The sequence below is a fragment of the Petromyzon marinus genome, chromosome 7 (assembly GCF_048934315.1).
Source record: "Petromyzon marinus isolate PM22_M1 ecotype Great Lakes invasive population chromosome 7, UKy_Petmar_22M1.pri1.0, whole genome shotgun sequence".
Classification (NCBI taxonomy): Eukaryota; Metazoa; Chordata; class Hyperoartia; order Petromyzontiformes; family Petromyzontidae; genus Petromyzon; species Petromyzon marinus.
In genome coordinates, this window is record NC_133673.1 from 2,641,709 (window position 1) to 2,656,431 (window position 14,723).

The window sequence follows — 14,723 nt, forward strand, 5'->3', positions numbered from 1 at the left end:
AGGCTTTCGTAACCAATATTATCCACAATAGAGGTTGTTTGGGTTGGACCACGTAAATATAAATGTGTCGTTAAACCTGCAAGCACCTGACACGTGTGTAAAGTTATGACCTATAACATTGATCAGAAAGGTGAACACTGGCACATAAAACTGAAACCAATGCTGAAAAGTATGCAAAGAAACATGGAGAGATGCATGATTGGAGTCATGCCGAGAGGCAGAAGAAGCAACACGTGGACCAGACAACAAAAGCACATCAGAGACATCGCGTTGACTGTTTATAAAAGCAAGTGGGCTTGGGAGGGACATGATATAGAAGGAATGGTCACGGCCAGATGAGGCAGGTGATGAAATGGCAAAGTATGGAACATGCTGAGAGGACGTCCGCAGAGGAGAAGCAGCGATGACATCAGCTCATGTGCAGGAGTGAGATAAATTGCGGCATCGTGGGAGAACGAGGGATGGCAACGACATGGGGAGGCATTTAATCTAGCAGTGGGTAGACCACCAACCGATCAATACAACATTTATCATGTGCCATATTCAGCAAAAATCTGAGATAGAAGTGTAGATCGCACTGAGAAGATGAAACTAAAATAAACTAAACGGAATAGAGAACGAATGCTTTATTTTCGTCCGGTCTTAAAAGCACCGATTGTCAAGGCTGACCGGACTTCAGTTGGCAAGCTGTTCCAGACCACCATGGCTAATCGGAGATGTTGACACAAACATGGGTGACTCTCAGGGGTTTATAGACATTTGTGGCCCATTGGCCAGCCAGATCTGTTTTCCTATAATTATAATTTGCATGAATTTCCGTACTTAGCTTTGTGTATGTTGATGTGCCCAAGTATTGTTGTGGAAGTGGATTGTCGGGAGTGCTTTGTGAAATCCTTTTAATGAATAGCGCCACAGTGATGTATTGCTAAACTAAGCTATATCATGCTCACGTATAAGTGGATGACGTTGGCTCATTGGTTAAGACCGTTGGCTGAAGCATTGGGACGTTTGGCAATTACGGGTGCTGAGGCTGTACACGCCGTTCTGAAGGGGAACTTTTTAAAGATAAAAACAAAAATCCAATGATTAATTTTATACAGTATCGTTTATCCAAATTGCATCTCACAATTGCTGAGGAACCACAGACAAGCTGGAAGGCTGTCATGCATCGCCAACAATTGCTCTGCAGTTCTTTACATATTAAGATGTTTTCAGCCAATCAGTCAGTGTTTATTATCTATAACAGTTTTTTTGGGTTAGATTGCGTAAATATAAATGCATCGTTAAACCCACCACCACCCGACACAGCCAATTAATAAGGTTTGTCACGTAAACGGAACGTGCCAATTCGTTACTAGTACAGCACACCGGTGTATTGGAGAGCAAATCCACAACTTTTACAATTCTAGTACTGGATTTGCTCTCCAATACACCGGTGTGCTGTACTAGTAACGAATTGGCACGTTCCGTTTACGTGACAAACCTTATTAATTGGCTGTGTCGGGTGGTGGTTGTTTAACGACACATTTGTATTTACACGATCTACCCCCCCAAAAAAACCTGTATTATGGATGATACTCTTTGGTTCTTTCGGTAAAGTCACGTAGAAAAAACATTAAATTATAGAATACGACGTTTCGATTGCAACAAAAGCAACCGTCATCAGGTAGAGTGAGGGAAAAAAGTATTTGATCCTCTGCTGATTTTGTACGTTTGCCCACTGACAAAGAAATGATCAGTCTATAATTTTGATGGTAGGTTTATTTGAACTGTGAGAGACGGAATAACGACAAAAAAATCCAGAAAAACGCATGTAAAAAATGTTATAACTTGATTTGCATTTTAATGAGGGAAATAAGTATTTGACCCCCTCTCAATAAGAAAGATTTCTGGCTCCTAGGTGTCTTTTATACAGGTAACGAGCTGAGATTAGGAGCACACTCTTAAAGGGAGTGCTCCTAATCTCAGCTTGTTACCTGTATAAAAGACACCTGTCCACAGAAGCAATCAATCAGATTCCAAACTCTCCACCATGGCCAAGACCAAAGAGCTCTCCAAGGATGTCAGGGACAAGATTGTAGACCTACAGAAGGCTGGAATGGGCTACAAGACCATTGCCAAGCAGCTTGGTGAGAAGGTGACAACAGTTGGTGCGATTATTCGCAAATAGAAGAAACACAAAATAACTGTCAATCTCCCTCGGCCTGGAGTTGCAATGATCATGAGAACGGTGAGGAATCAGCCCAGAACTACACGGGAGGATCTTGTCAATGATCTCAAGGCAGCTGGGACCATAGTCACCAAGAAAACAATTGGTAACACACTACGCCATGAAGGACTGAAATCCTGCAGCGCCCGCAAGGTCCCCCTGCTCAAGAAAGCACATACATGCCCGTCTGAAGTTTGCTAATGAACATCTGAATGATTCAGAGGACAACTGGGTGAAAGTGTTGTGGTCAGATGAGACCAAAATATAGCTCTTTGGCATCAACCCAACTCGCCGTGTTTGGAGGAGGAGGAATGCTGCCTATGACTCCAAGAACACCATCCCCACCGTCAAACATAGAGGTGGAAACATTATGCTTTGGGGGTGTTTTTCTGCTAAGGGGACAGGATAACTTCACCGAATCAAAGGGACGATGGACGGGGCTACGTACCATCAAATCTTGGGTGAGAACCTCCTTCTCTCGGCCAGGGCATTGAAGATGGGTCATGGATGGGTATTCCAGGATGACAATGACCCAAAACACACGGTGAAGGCAACAAAGGAGTGGCTCAAGAAGACGCACATTAAGGTCTTGGAGTGGCCTAGCCAGTCTCCAGACCTTAATCCCATAGAAAATCTGTGGAGGGAGCTGAAGGTTCGAGTTGCCAAACGTCAGCCTCAAAACCTTAATGACTTGGAGAAGATCTGCAAAGAGGAGTGGGACAAAATCCCTCCTGAGATGTGTGCAAACCTGGTGGCCAACTACAAGAAACGTCTGACCTCTGTGATTGCCAACAAGCGTTTTGCCACCAAGCACTAAGTAATGGTTTGCAGAGGTTTCAAATACTTATTTCCCTCATTAAAATGCAAATCAATTTATAACATTTTTGACATGCGTTTTTCTGGATTTTGTTGTTGTTATTCTGTCACTCACTGTTCAAATAAACCTACCATTAAAATTATAGACTGATCATTTCTTTGTCAGTGGGCAAACGTACAAAATCAGCAGGGGGTCAAATACTTTTTTCCCTCACTGTAAAACTAAATTTGAGAGAGATAAAACACAGACACGGAGACACACAGACAGACCCACAAGCAGAGAGAGACAACACATAGACACACAGAGAGAGACACACAACATAGACACATAGAGACCCAATGCCTCTGTGTCCAGGCCTTAAATAGAGAGTGAGGGTGGGGGGCAGAAAGAGAGGTGGGTCTGCTGTGCTTTGCCTCTCAAATTTAGTTCTACCTGATGACGGTTGCTTGTGTTGCAATCGAAACGTCGTATTCTATTCTTTCTACGTGACTTTACCGAAAGAACCAAAGAGTAATTCCTGCAGTCGCGAAAGCTTTAAATCAAATTACGGATGATATTGGTCGCGAAAGCCTACATATTAAACAGTGTTTATTATACATGTGGAAGGAAACTGGAGCACCCGGAGAAAAGTCCCACATGCGAGGGAGCAACACTCTATCCCGTAAAGAAGGGACAGAATATCAAGTTCACACTTCTGTTGGCGAGCCAGGGTATCACACCTCCTCAATGCCCACAGAAAATTTGTCTCGCCACATTTTGTCAATTGTGTGGTGATCCACCAACCCTCGCTGCTGCCTCCACAGTGCTGGATTACAGGCAGCTGAGCGCATAGCCACCACCACCTGCCTGGCTGATGATTTTTACGGCAGCATTTAGGGATGGGGTGCTGCACCTTGTTCGTAAGGTGTTGCGATTGTCAGGGAGTAAAAGGGATTCCGTTTACCATTGAAGCAGCGTTGATAATATTTGGGGTGTGTGAAAGGGGGTCAGAGGACATACTACGTGAGCAGGGTGTGGGTTTTAAAAGAATACGTAAATAACTCTTGCAACAGAAGATACATTAATCTTAGGCGGTTAATAAGAGAAAACCATTTTTATCTTTATTTTTATATTTCAAGTGTGGGTCGCGTCATCGTCTTATTAGACAAATCATTTTCCATTTGCAATGCACACAAGCAAGCAAATGGCACAATTACACAATGTCTCACTGCGAGCATTTGTCAAATAATAACCCCAGGGAGATTTTGCAGAACTGCTTATAATGTCACACAGTTGCCTCTTATCCAGAGTAGGTGGTGTCACTTTTTAACATGTTGGTCACATGGCGATAAAAAAACGTAATTCTCAAAACTGGAATGTCAAATAAATGTGAGAAACCAAATGTAATGTGTTTCCTGCGTGCGTGTGTGTAATGTAGATTCAACCTCTGAATCTCAGTGGTGCTGTCTCGCACTGCCCTCGCATATCAATGGCCCCTGAGCAATCCGGCTCCTTCCAGCACGTGGCTGTGTGAGGCACTGAATTCAGATGTCAACTTTAGACGATTTTAAATATCACTGAACTCTAACAAAGCATCCAGAGAAACAGGCTTGCATGTATGTTGAACCTCTTTCGCACCATACGTACCCAACCGTACCAATCGGCGTGCTTGTAAACCTGAATTGACTTCTCAAAGTGTCCTGGTGTCAAAAGGAACCCATTGGGCCTCCTGCCAACAGCGTGAACTGAGGGACGCTTTGCTCGACACCAGAGAGACAGCGAGCGCTGCGCTCACATCAGTCGTGCTCGCAACCGGATACCATCGTGCCACCGCGGAGTTGTGCGAGGTGCAGGCGGTGACCTGGATGTCGTCGCTGGATGGCTGAAAGGGCGCTCGCCGGAAGGTGTCGCTGACATTGCGCAGGATGTCGAGCGAGGCGAGGACGTCTCCGCCGTACAGCACTTGCCCCTGGGACGCCTCGGCCAGCTCGCGACTCGTCTGGGAGAGGCCGTCCGCGAGCGAGGGCGCCCACAGACGCTTGCTGCGGTGGTATCTCAGCTGCGAGGCGGGCGACAAACGGCGGAGGCGGAGCCGCTCAAAAAACACGACACAACGCTTCTTAACAACGCTTCCCGTTCGATGTTCATGACACTAATGTGTATGTTTGTTGAACTTCTTTCGCACCGTGCTCAGCGGTGGTGTGAGGAAAGGACAACAAATTCAAAGAAATGAGTTTTCAATCTAATTTGACTCCAGACACTGCCGTAGGTTTTCCCGGCTGGGCTGCGCAGCTCTGCCGTGTGTACCGTATGTTGTTTGCCACGACGTCCGACGTTCTGTTTCCCTGTGCTGGGGGCTTCTTCAGGAAACACATGCGGTACAACCCGAAAGCCCCAAGAGAGGGCGGTCGTCTTGAGAGAGTTTGGGTCTTACTCTCACATGGTCTGAAACATTACTCGTGAGCACCTCACTGCATTCTTAATGTTCGGTTACAATCTTAACACTCACGTGGTGCACGTTATATTTGTGAGCTGGCTACACTGGGTGTCTGGTTGAATGTGTCCAGGTAGTAAAATCAAGAAGGCACATTTGTATGAATGTACAAAACTATCTGTTGTGCATCTGTTTCTGTGCGAGCAATAACACGTGCATACATGTGTACATATGAGAGTATGTAATGGCGCCATATCCAGTGTAAGTACATGGAGGGTTATTTCCTCACTGATAGCCCTGTCGGTATATTTTGCTAATAACACTGTGTAACATAATTGTTTTTGTTCCTGGGTAGTAAGTGTTATTTCCTAATTGCTTATGCCTCAAAAGTACAGAAAATGGCTAGTATTCCCTCAAACTTTGCTTTTGTGACCAGTACAATGATATTTTGAAATTTACCTATTTTCCAGAACATTCCAGATAGATTCAGTGCTCAGTAAACTTGGAGTAAACATCTAGAACATTATAGAACTTTCCAGTAATATAAATAGTAGTATAAACACAGGTGCCTTAAGCCCACCAGTTCAGTTTAGTTCCAACTGCCTAAGTGGATACATATCTGCATTTTTCTGAGCTGGCATCAAGAGGCTGCAAGCATCCGGCAGACGCATTTTGCTCTGTCTGTGGCCAATTTATCAAGACAAGAGCGAAAAAGTACTCTGTGGAAGCATCTACTAAGATGTGTGAGGCCTACAACAAGGCATATTTCGGCATGCCTGTCGGGGATAAAGACAAACCCTGGGCACTTCATTTCACCTGCGAGTAATGCAAAAAACTCTGGAAGGTAAGATGGACAATTGTTGCTCGGAATTTTACGTTATAAAATTTGTTAAAATTTGTAAAATTGTAAAAGTTGTTAATTTTAAAATGTTTTACATTTTCAATGTTATTGAAAAAACTATCATATATGAAAGATTTTGCGAGAATCTCTTACACATTAGTCATGAGTGAAATAAATGTATTTTTGTAGGATAGTACAGAGGGGAAATGAGAGCCATGAAGTTCACTATCCCAAGAATTTGGCGGGAACCCACTGACCACTCAAGCAACTGCTACTTCTGCATGGTGGACCCTTCCAAACGTCTGACTGGCAAGAATGCACCTGCTTTCACGTATCCGGACCTTCATCCATCGCCCTGGTGCCACACTGCCATGAGCTCCCCGTACCCACTCCTCTGGAGAGAGAGCAGCCGTCTTTAGAAGAGAGCAGCAAGTCAGAGAGCGAGGACGACGTTGTAGATCTAGATGCCAATTTCAGAAGTGGAGCTGAGGAGAGAAACCTATACCACCCCAACCAAAAAGACCTCAAAGACTTGATCAAAGATCTTGGTATCACCAAGTCCAATGCCGAACTTTTGACGTCTATGTTCAAGCAGTGGAACTTGTTGGATGAAAGTGTGCAAGTCGCAGATCATAGGAAGCATTACCAACCTTTCTGCACCATCTTCACCCGTCAAGATGGGCTCTGCTTCTGCCACAATGTGACCAGTCTGTTTGAGGCAATTGGAATAACCTGTAACCAGAATGAGTGGCGCCTCTTCATTGACAGCTCATCCAGGAGCCTCACAGCCATGCTGCTCCATAATGGTAACAAGTACCCGTCTCTTCCCCTGGCTCACTCGGTGCACCTCAATGAGGATTACAACAGCATCAAGACCTTGCTGGACGCCTTGAAGTATGATGATTACGGCTGGGAGGTGATCGGAGACTTCAAAATGGTGGCATTCCTGATGGGTCTCCAAGGCGGTTTTACCAAGTTTCCCTGCTATCTTTGCGTTTGGGACAGCAGGGACACCAAGGCGCACTACCACAGGCGGGACTGTCCACAGCGGACCGAGTTCTCTGTGAGGAGGAACAACGTCAAGTGAGAGCCACTGGTGGACCCCCGGAAGGTGCTAATGGCACCACTGCACATCAAACTAGGCCTTATGGAACAATTTGGCAGAGCTGTAGATAAGGAGTCGGCAGGGTTCAAGTACTTAAAAAAATTCTTCCCTCAGCTGTCTGAGGCAAAGGTCAAAGGCGGTGTCTTCGTCGAACCACAGATAAAGAAGATCCTGGAGTGCAATGATTCCCCAAGACGCTGACTAGAAAGGAGAAAGCGGCTTGGAACAGCTTTGTCGCAGTGGTTCGTGGCTTCCTGGGCAATCACAAGGTCGAAAACTATGTGGAGCTGGTTGCGACTCAGGTGAAGAACTATGGCACAATGGGCTGTAGGATGTCCGTCAAAATCCATATCCTTGATGCTCATCTTGATAAATTAAATGAGAACATGTGAGTGTGGGAGTGTACTAGGAGGAGCAAGGTGAGCACTTCCACCAGGATATACTGGACTTTGAACGCCGCTACCAAGGACAGTATAACGAGAACATGATGGGAGACTACATTTGGGGGCTGATTCGTGAAAGTGATTTACAGCATAATCGTAAATCTCGAAAAACTACTCACTTCTAAATCTTTTGTTGTCATTTTTGTATTACTTTAGTATAAATACATGTTAATTTTGATTCATGTGTTGTTGTTTTCTGACTTTATGTGAACGAAAAGACACAAATTCGCCGGTTTTCTCATTGAAAATAGGCAAATTTCAAAATATCACTGTCCAGGTCACAAAAGCAAAGTTTGTGGGGAATAATAGCCATTTTCTACACTTTTTTGGCATTAGCAATGAGGAAATAACACTACCCAGGAACAAAAATTGTGTTACATCGTGTAATTAAAGGCGCAATTCCCTAGTTACTAAAATGTGGAAAATTATTTCACGTTTGTCAAACTTATAGGCAGTATATCGAAAAAACATAAAAAGGTACGAAATTATCAGAGTAGTATTTTAGGTAAAAAATGTAAAACAACCCAACTTGCTATTAATATACCCCAAAGAGCAGGGTGGGTAGCAGCAGCTGGGTTTAGTAGCGACGGCCATCGCTGTGGACCTCGACGGCCTCTTCCCCGTGGCCACCTGCGAGGCCGCTGCACGTGGAGCCTCGTGGACTCCCGAGACTCCACATGCGTTGGTGTCTCACTCGGTGTCTCACTCGGTGTCTCACTCTGTGTCTCAGTCCGAGTGAGACCGTGTCTCAATCCATGTCTCACTTGGTGTCTCACTCGGTGTCTCACTCTGTGTCTCACTCCGAGTGAGACCGTGTCTCAATCCATGTCTCACTCGGTGTCTCACTCTGTGTCTCAATCCATGTCTCACTCTGCGTCTCACTCCGAGTGAGACCGTGTCTCAATCCATGTCTCACTCGGTGTCTCACTCGGTGTCTCACTCTGTGTCTCAGTCCGAGTGAGACCGTGTCTCAATCCATGTCTCACTCGGTGTCTCACTCTGTGTCTCAATCCATGTCTCACTCGGTGTCCCACTCTGTGTCTCAGTCCGAGTGAGACCGTGTCTCAATCCATGTCTCACTCGGTGTCTCACTCTGTGTCTCAATCCATGTCTCACTCGGTGTCCCACTCTGTGTCTCAGTCCGAGTGAGACCGTGTCTCAATCCATGTCTCACTCGGTGTCTCACTCGGTGTCTCACTCTGTGTCTCAGTCCGAGTGAGACCGTGTCTCAATCCATGTCTCACTCGGTGTCTCACTCTGTGTCTCAATCCATGTCTCACTCGGTGTCTCACTCTGTTTCTCAGTCCGAGTGAGACCGTGTCTCAATCCATGTCTCACTCGGTGTCTCACTCGGTGTCTCACTCTGTGTCTCAGTCCGAGTGAGACCGTGTCTCAATCCATGTCTCACTCGGTGTCTCACTCTGTGTCTCAATCCATGTCTCACTCGGTGTCTCACTCGGTGTCTCACTCGGTGTCTCACTCTGCGTCTCACTCCGAGTGAGACCGTGTCTCAATCCATGTCTCACTCGGTGTCTCACTCTGTGTCTCACTCCGAGTGAGACCGTGTCTCAATCCATGTCTCACTCGGTGTCTCACTCTGTGTCTCACTCCGAGTGAGACCGTGTCTCAATCCATGTCTCACTCGGTGTCTCACTCGGTGTCTCACTCGGTGTCTCACTCTGCGTCTCAGTCCGAGTGAGACCGTGTCTCAATCCATGTCTCACTCGGTGTCTCACTCCATCTCACTCCATATCTAACTCGGCCTCTCCCTGTCTGCACCTCTCTGAATGTTGAGCGTCGTGTTCAATTTTACTATAACCGCTCCTCCTCCAATGCCATTCTCTTTACGCAAAACCACCCCCACCCCATCCGTTGCACGTCCAAGTTGTGAAGTAAACCTTATGGCGTTACCCCAGGGTACCATAGTACCCCGGCTCTTGCATAATGTCCGTGATGCAGTAATTTTTAGTCTGTTGATGGTCGGCGATGCGGCAATCGACTCATCTCGACGAGCTGTACTCACGATGCACCACCACCACTACGGTGTGTACCGTGAGCGTTCGGGGTTTCAGCGCAATCGCCCTCACTGCGTTTAAACATCGCGGAGTGTGGCACTGATTTCGGATTGATTAGTACCCCAGTCGTGGAGTTAAGTAACACTCCTGGAAAAAAGAGTGTCCCAGAAATAAAATATTTAATTGCCTCAGCCATTTTGTATTATTTGGAACCCCGGGGTACCGCCGTAAGGATCATATGCTGCATTAGCAGGTGCGTGTACGATTGTACAGACAGGACGCAACATTCATGTACATATTGATGCGAATCTGCCTGCGTTTGTGCGTGGGGAGCGGTAGTGTGTTGAGGTAGACGGCTGTCCTATGAACCCAGTGACCCGATCCCACACAGTCAACATCAGTGTTGAACATCTGAACCGGTCATGGGCCTCCCCCAGGTCGACTCAGCCTTACCTTAGTAGCTGGTACGGTGTGAAAAAAATCACCATTGGGAAGACAAAGCTGGCCAGGCGTGATGCCAGCCACACCACCCCCTCGTGTGCTGCCTGACCCAACCTTCGTAGTGGTCGCTAACAGCGCATGCCCCAACAGTCTGTGTAAGGATATAGGAGGGGTTGAGGAGTCTTTGCTTTTGTCTGGTGTGTGTGTGGGGGGGCGTAAGCGTGCCAGTACGAGAAGGCGGTCAGGCATGCGGGCAGCCCGCACTCACCACCCACATTCCCTTTGTAGTGTGTGTCTCACGAGGCACACAGAGAAGTCTGGAGGCACCACGATGTATTAACAACTGAACAGGGACTACGGGTTAACAATACTCGGGGTTATTCTAGACCCCCAACCGACGCCCCAAGACCCCCCCCGAAGCAAGGCCGCACGGTGAGCTCTTCCCGCCAGACAACCCCGATCGCTCCGCCTGTGGCCACGGCCCCCTTCCTCGGTCTCTCGCGACGGAACCGGAGCCAGCGTCACGTGTCCCCCGGGCCCCCTTCACCACTCCATGGCAGCACGTCCCCCTCTCTATCTCTCTCTGGGACGGGACCCTGCTCTGTAGGGCCTGCCACACGTCCCCCTCTCTATCTCTCTCTGGGATGGGACCCTGCTCTGTAGGGCCTGCCACACGTCCCCCTCTCTATCTCTCTCTGGGATGGGACCCTGCTCTGTAGGGCCTGCCACACGTCCCCCTCTCTATCTCTCTGGGACGGGACCCTGCTCTGTAGGGCCTGCCACACATCCCCCTCTCTATCTCTCTCTGGGATGGGACCCTGCTCTGTAGGGCCTGCCACACGTCCCCCTCTCTATCTCTCTCTGGGATGGGACCCTGCTCTGTAGGGCCTGCCACACGTCCCCCTCTCTATCTCTCTCTGGGATGGGACCCTGCTCTGTAGGGCCTGCCACACCCCGCCACGTCGCCGTCGGCCCCATCGAGAGCTACGTGCACCCTCCTTTACCAGTTGTGGTTGTAGTGGGCTTATACGCCGTAGAGACGCTATTTATGTTTCTACACCTTTATTACTCTCACTGCAAAGGGGACCTCTTGTGGCAAGAGGCTGACTGCGGCGACAGGATTTCTCGATGGGTGAGACAGGCCCCCTGATTAACAGCTCCTTCCTGCCACTGTAGCCTTGCGCTGAGGCAAGAGGCACAGGAGTAACACTCATTCACTTCGTGCCAATTTATGTGGCAATTGAAGATGTAGCTTCTCCACTGCGTTTCCATTGCACAGTGTAATTGTTTTTAAGGTGCATTCGTCATGAGGCATGCCATCGCTTTGGAAACAAATAAATCATACCGATTGGAGGACTGTCTGCAGTTCCAGGGAGATGCACTTGGAAAAACTTGGATATTCCCACAACGCAGTTCCATTCTCAGACAGTGAGCATTTCCTCCTCACCACACCTGCAAAATAGTCAAAGCTCACTAAAACATACAATTATCAACCAATAGTCATGTAATGTTTGAAGTCAAGTATAATTTAAATAATTAACCTAATTTTAATTTACATAAAAAATAACTGTACAAAAGCAAATGCGCGTAGTTAGGTGTGGGACATCGCGTGCGGTGACAACGTTTCAAGCAGTCACAACTTTCAACCACCACCGTTTCCATCTTCGAGATAATTCCAAACGAGACTGCCTCTGAAGCAGCCGCCGGTGTGCCCCCATGCTCACGTTAGCAGTTTCTCTTATATAGCAATATACATTTGACACTGAATCAAGCATAGCTAAAACAAAAATTGTCACACATGGTGCCGATCGCCGGACTGGTTACAGTCTTTGGAGCAGTCTTGCCGGATCGACCTGGAACCACCGGATAATGTTGGAAGACAGATACAGATAACCGCGAGCTGGATAATCGATGATCAACTGATCCTTTATGGCGCTACCCCGGGGCACCAAATCATACAAAATGGTCGAGACAATTAAATATTTTATTTCTGGGACACAATTTTTTCCAGGGGATTCTGTATGTGTCAGTTGTCCTGTTATAATGCTAGTTTATTATTCTGTATGTCGGTTGTCTTGTTGTGATGCTATTTTTTTTATTCTGTATGTGTCGGTTGTCCTGTTATGATGCTAGTTTTGTATTCTGTACGTGTTGATTGTCCTGTTGTGATGCTAGTTTATGATTCTGTATGTGTCGATTGTCCTGTTGTGATGCTAGTTTATGATTCTGTATGTGTTGGTTGTCCTGTTGTGATGCTAGTTTATGATTCTGTATGTGTCGGTTGTCCTGTTATAATGCTAGTTTATGATTCTGTATGTGTTGATTGTCCTGTTGTGATGCTAGTTTATAATTCTAGCATCATAACTGGCCAGATACCCTTGGAAGATGTGGGAGAACCCACGCTTTCCCCCACCACACTTGACATGCTGATCGACTTAACTCTGGTGTACGTACTCATTTAAACTGCTGGGTAGAAAGCGTTGTGATGGATTTCAGAAACTTATGCTAAAACGGTGTGTAGAACACTCCAGATCACGCGGACTTCATGGTGCCAGTGGTGTGTGTACCAGTTGCATCTGGTGTTCATGGTGCCAGTGGTGTGTGTACCTGTGGCATCTGGTGTTCATGGTGCCAGTGGTGTGTGTACCAGTTGCATCTGGTGTTCATGGTGCCAGTGGTGTGTGCACCTGTGGCATCTGGTGTTCATGGTGCCAGTGGTGTGTGTACCTGTGGCATCTGGTGTTCATGGTGTCAGTGGTGTGTGTACCTGTGGCATCTGGTGTTCATGGTGCCAGTGGTATGTGTACCTGTGGCATCTGGTGTTCATGGTGCCAGTGGTGTGTGTACCTGTGGCATCTGGTGTTCATGGTGTCAGTGGTATGTGTACCTGTGGCATCTGGTGTTGATGGTGCCAGTGGTGTGTGCACCTGTGGCATCTGGTGTTGATGGTGCCAGTGGTGTGTGTACTTGTGGCATCTGGTGTTGATGGTGCCAGTGGTGTGTGTACCTGTGGCATCTGGTGGACATCGGCTCACTGCTACACTCTGGGCTTCAGTCTCCTTCCACAAGATGGAAGCGCTCACCTCTTCGGCACACATCTCATAGGGCTCTGCATACATTGCCAAACAGAAGACAAAGTGTATTTACTAACCTCGTTATATGTGGCAAATACCGTTATTCTTGAATTTGGGTTATAATTAGACTTCTGTGATTTAGGGCCCAGCATACGCAATCGACTGTTTTTTATATTTAGCTATGGTTGATGCCCACAATAAGTGCTCATTTAAGGGCTGAATCACGACAGTAAGGACACCAACCAAGTAACTACTGAGGGTGCGTGGCTTTCATATGAATGACCCTGATCACATTGGACCCCATCGGGCCCCAACGTGATTCCAAGCTGATCTGATGCGAACCACCAGCCCAATCAAAATCTCATTCATCGGATTCATAATGCATTCTAATTATTGCACGGCAAGCTATTGCTAAATAGGAGATAATTTATTCCACCTTGTTGTTATTTAATGTGAACCTACGTTTACTCTCAAGTTATTTGGCGATGGAGCTCCTGCTGCTGCTCCATTGGCAGTGGTGTACGAGCACAATTACAAAAAAAACTCAATGACAACAAGCAATACCACTCATTCTAGATTTGAAGCTTTCGTGACTGCAAGGATTCATACTCTTTGGTTTTTTTCGGTACAGTCACGTAGGTAAGATAAATGAAAACAACTAAATTAAATCACGACGTTTCGGAGGCAACACAAGCCTCCGTCTTCAGGTGGAAACCATCACGGTAAAATAGCTGTAGCCACTTGATACAGCAAAATTGCTGTAGCCACTTGATACAGCGATTTTGTTGTGACGGTTTCCACGTGAAGACGGAGGCTTGTGTTGCCTCCGAAACGTCGTGCTTTAATTTAGTTGTTTTCATTTATTTTACCTACGTGACTTTACCGAAAAAAACAAAAGAGTAACAATAACACTGTGGCCTTAAAAGAAAAAATATATACATAAAATAGGTGACCTTTTCTGTCAGTGGCCCTTCTGCATCGCTCTGCATAGTATTGAGTTTAAATATGAGGTGGCCTTCTGTCCTTTTTCTAGTCCCATTCCCACCAGCGATCTGAACAAGGCCATGCACCGACACATCATTGGGGCTACGGTCTACGCTGTTGGGAGTGACGAGCCACTGGTGTGGGCCCTGTCTGCACGGAGAGCAGACATAAGAGCTTGGGCGAAAGCTATCACTGAGGCGTTGACCAGTTTCTCAAATGTAGTGGGAGGCCACAAAGTAAGCTCATTTAGTCATGATATTGTTTGAGTATCGATGAGTTTGTCACCAAATAGGTACTATTAAGTCACTAGTCATATGCCAAATTAAAAAAAACGGCCATCAGAAATCATCATGCCTCATGTAGTCTCCAACTCTTTTTGTC

At 46.7% G+C, this 14,723-nt stretch overlaps 1 protein-coding gene across 13 annotated transcripts in view; it reads right to left on the reverse strand.

The window, feature by feature from the left end:
• The window catches only part of LOC116939852 (adhesion G protein-coupled receptor B1-like), a 218,573-nt gene that overhangs the window by 97,152 nt on the left and 106,698 nt on the right, over positions 1–14,723 (reverse strand). For all 13 annotated transcript variants that reach the window (XM_032948762.2, XM_076065261.1, XM_076065259.1 and 10 more), the window contains 3 exons: positions 13,292–13,393; positions 11,630–11,736; positions 4,867–5,064 (listed from right to left, as the gene is read on the reverse strand). In XM_032948762.2, the coding sequence (XP_032804653.2) occupies positions 4,867–5,064; positions 11,630–11,736; positions 13,292–13,393 (407 nt within the window). The remainder of the gene's footprint in view (positions 1–4,866; positions 5,065–11,629; positions 11,737–13,291; positions 13,394–14,723) is intronic.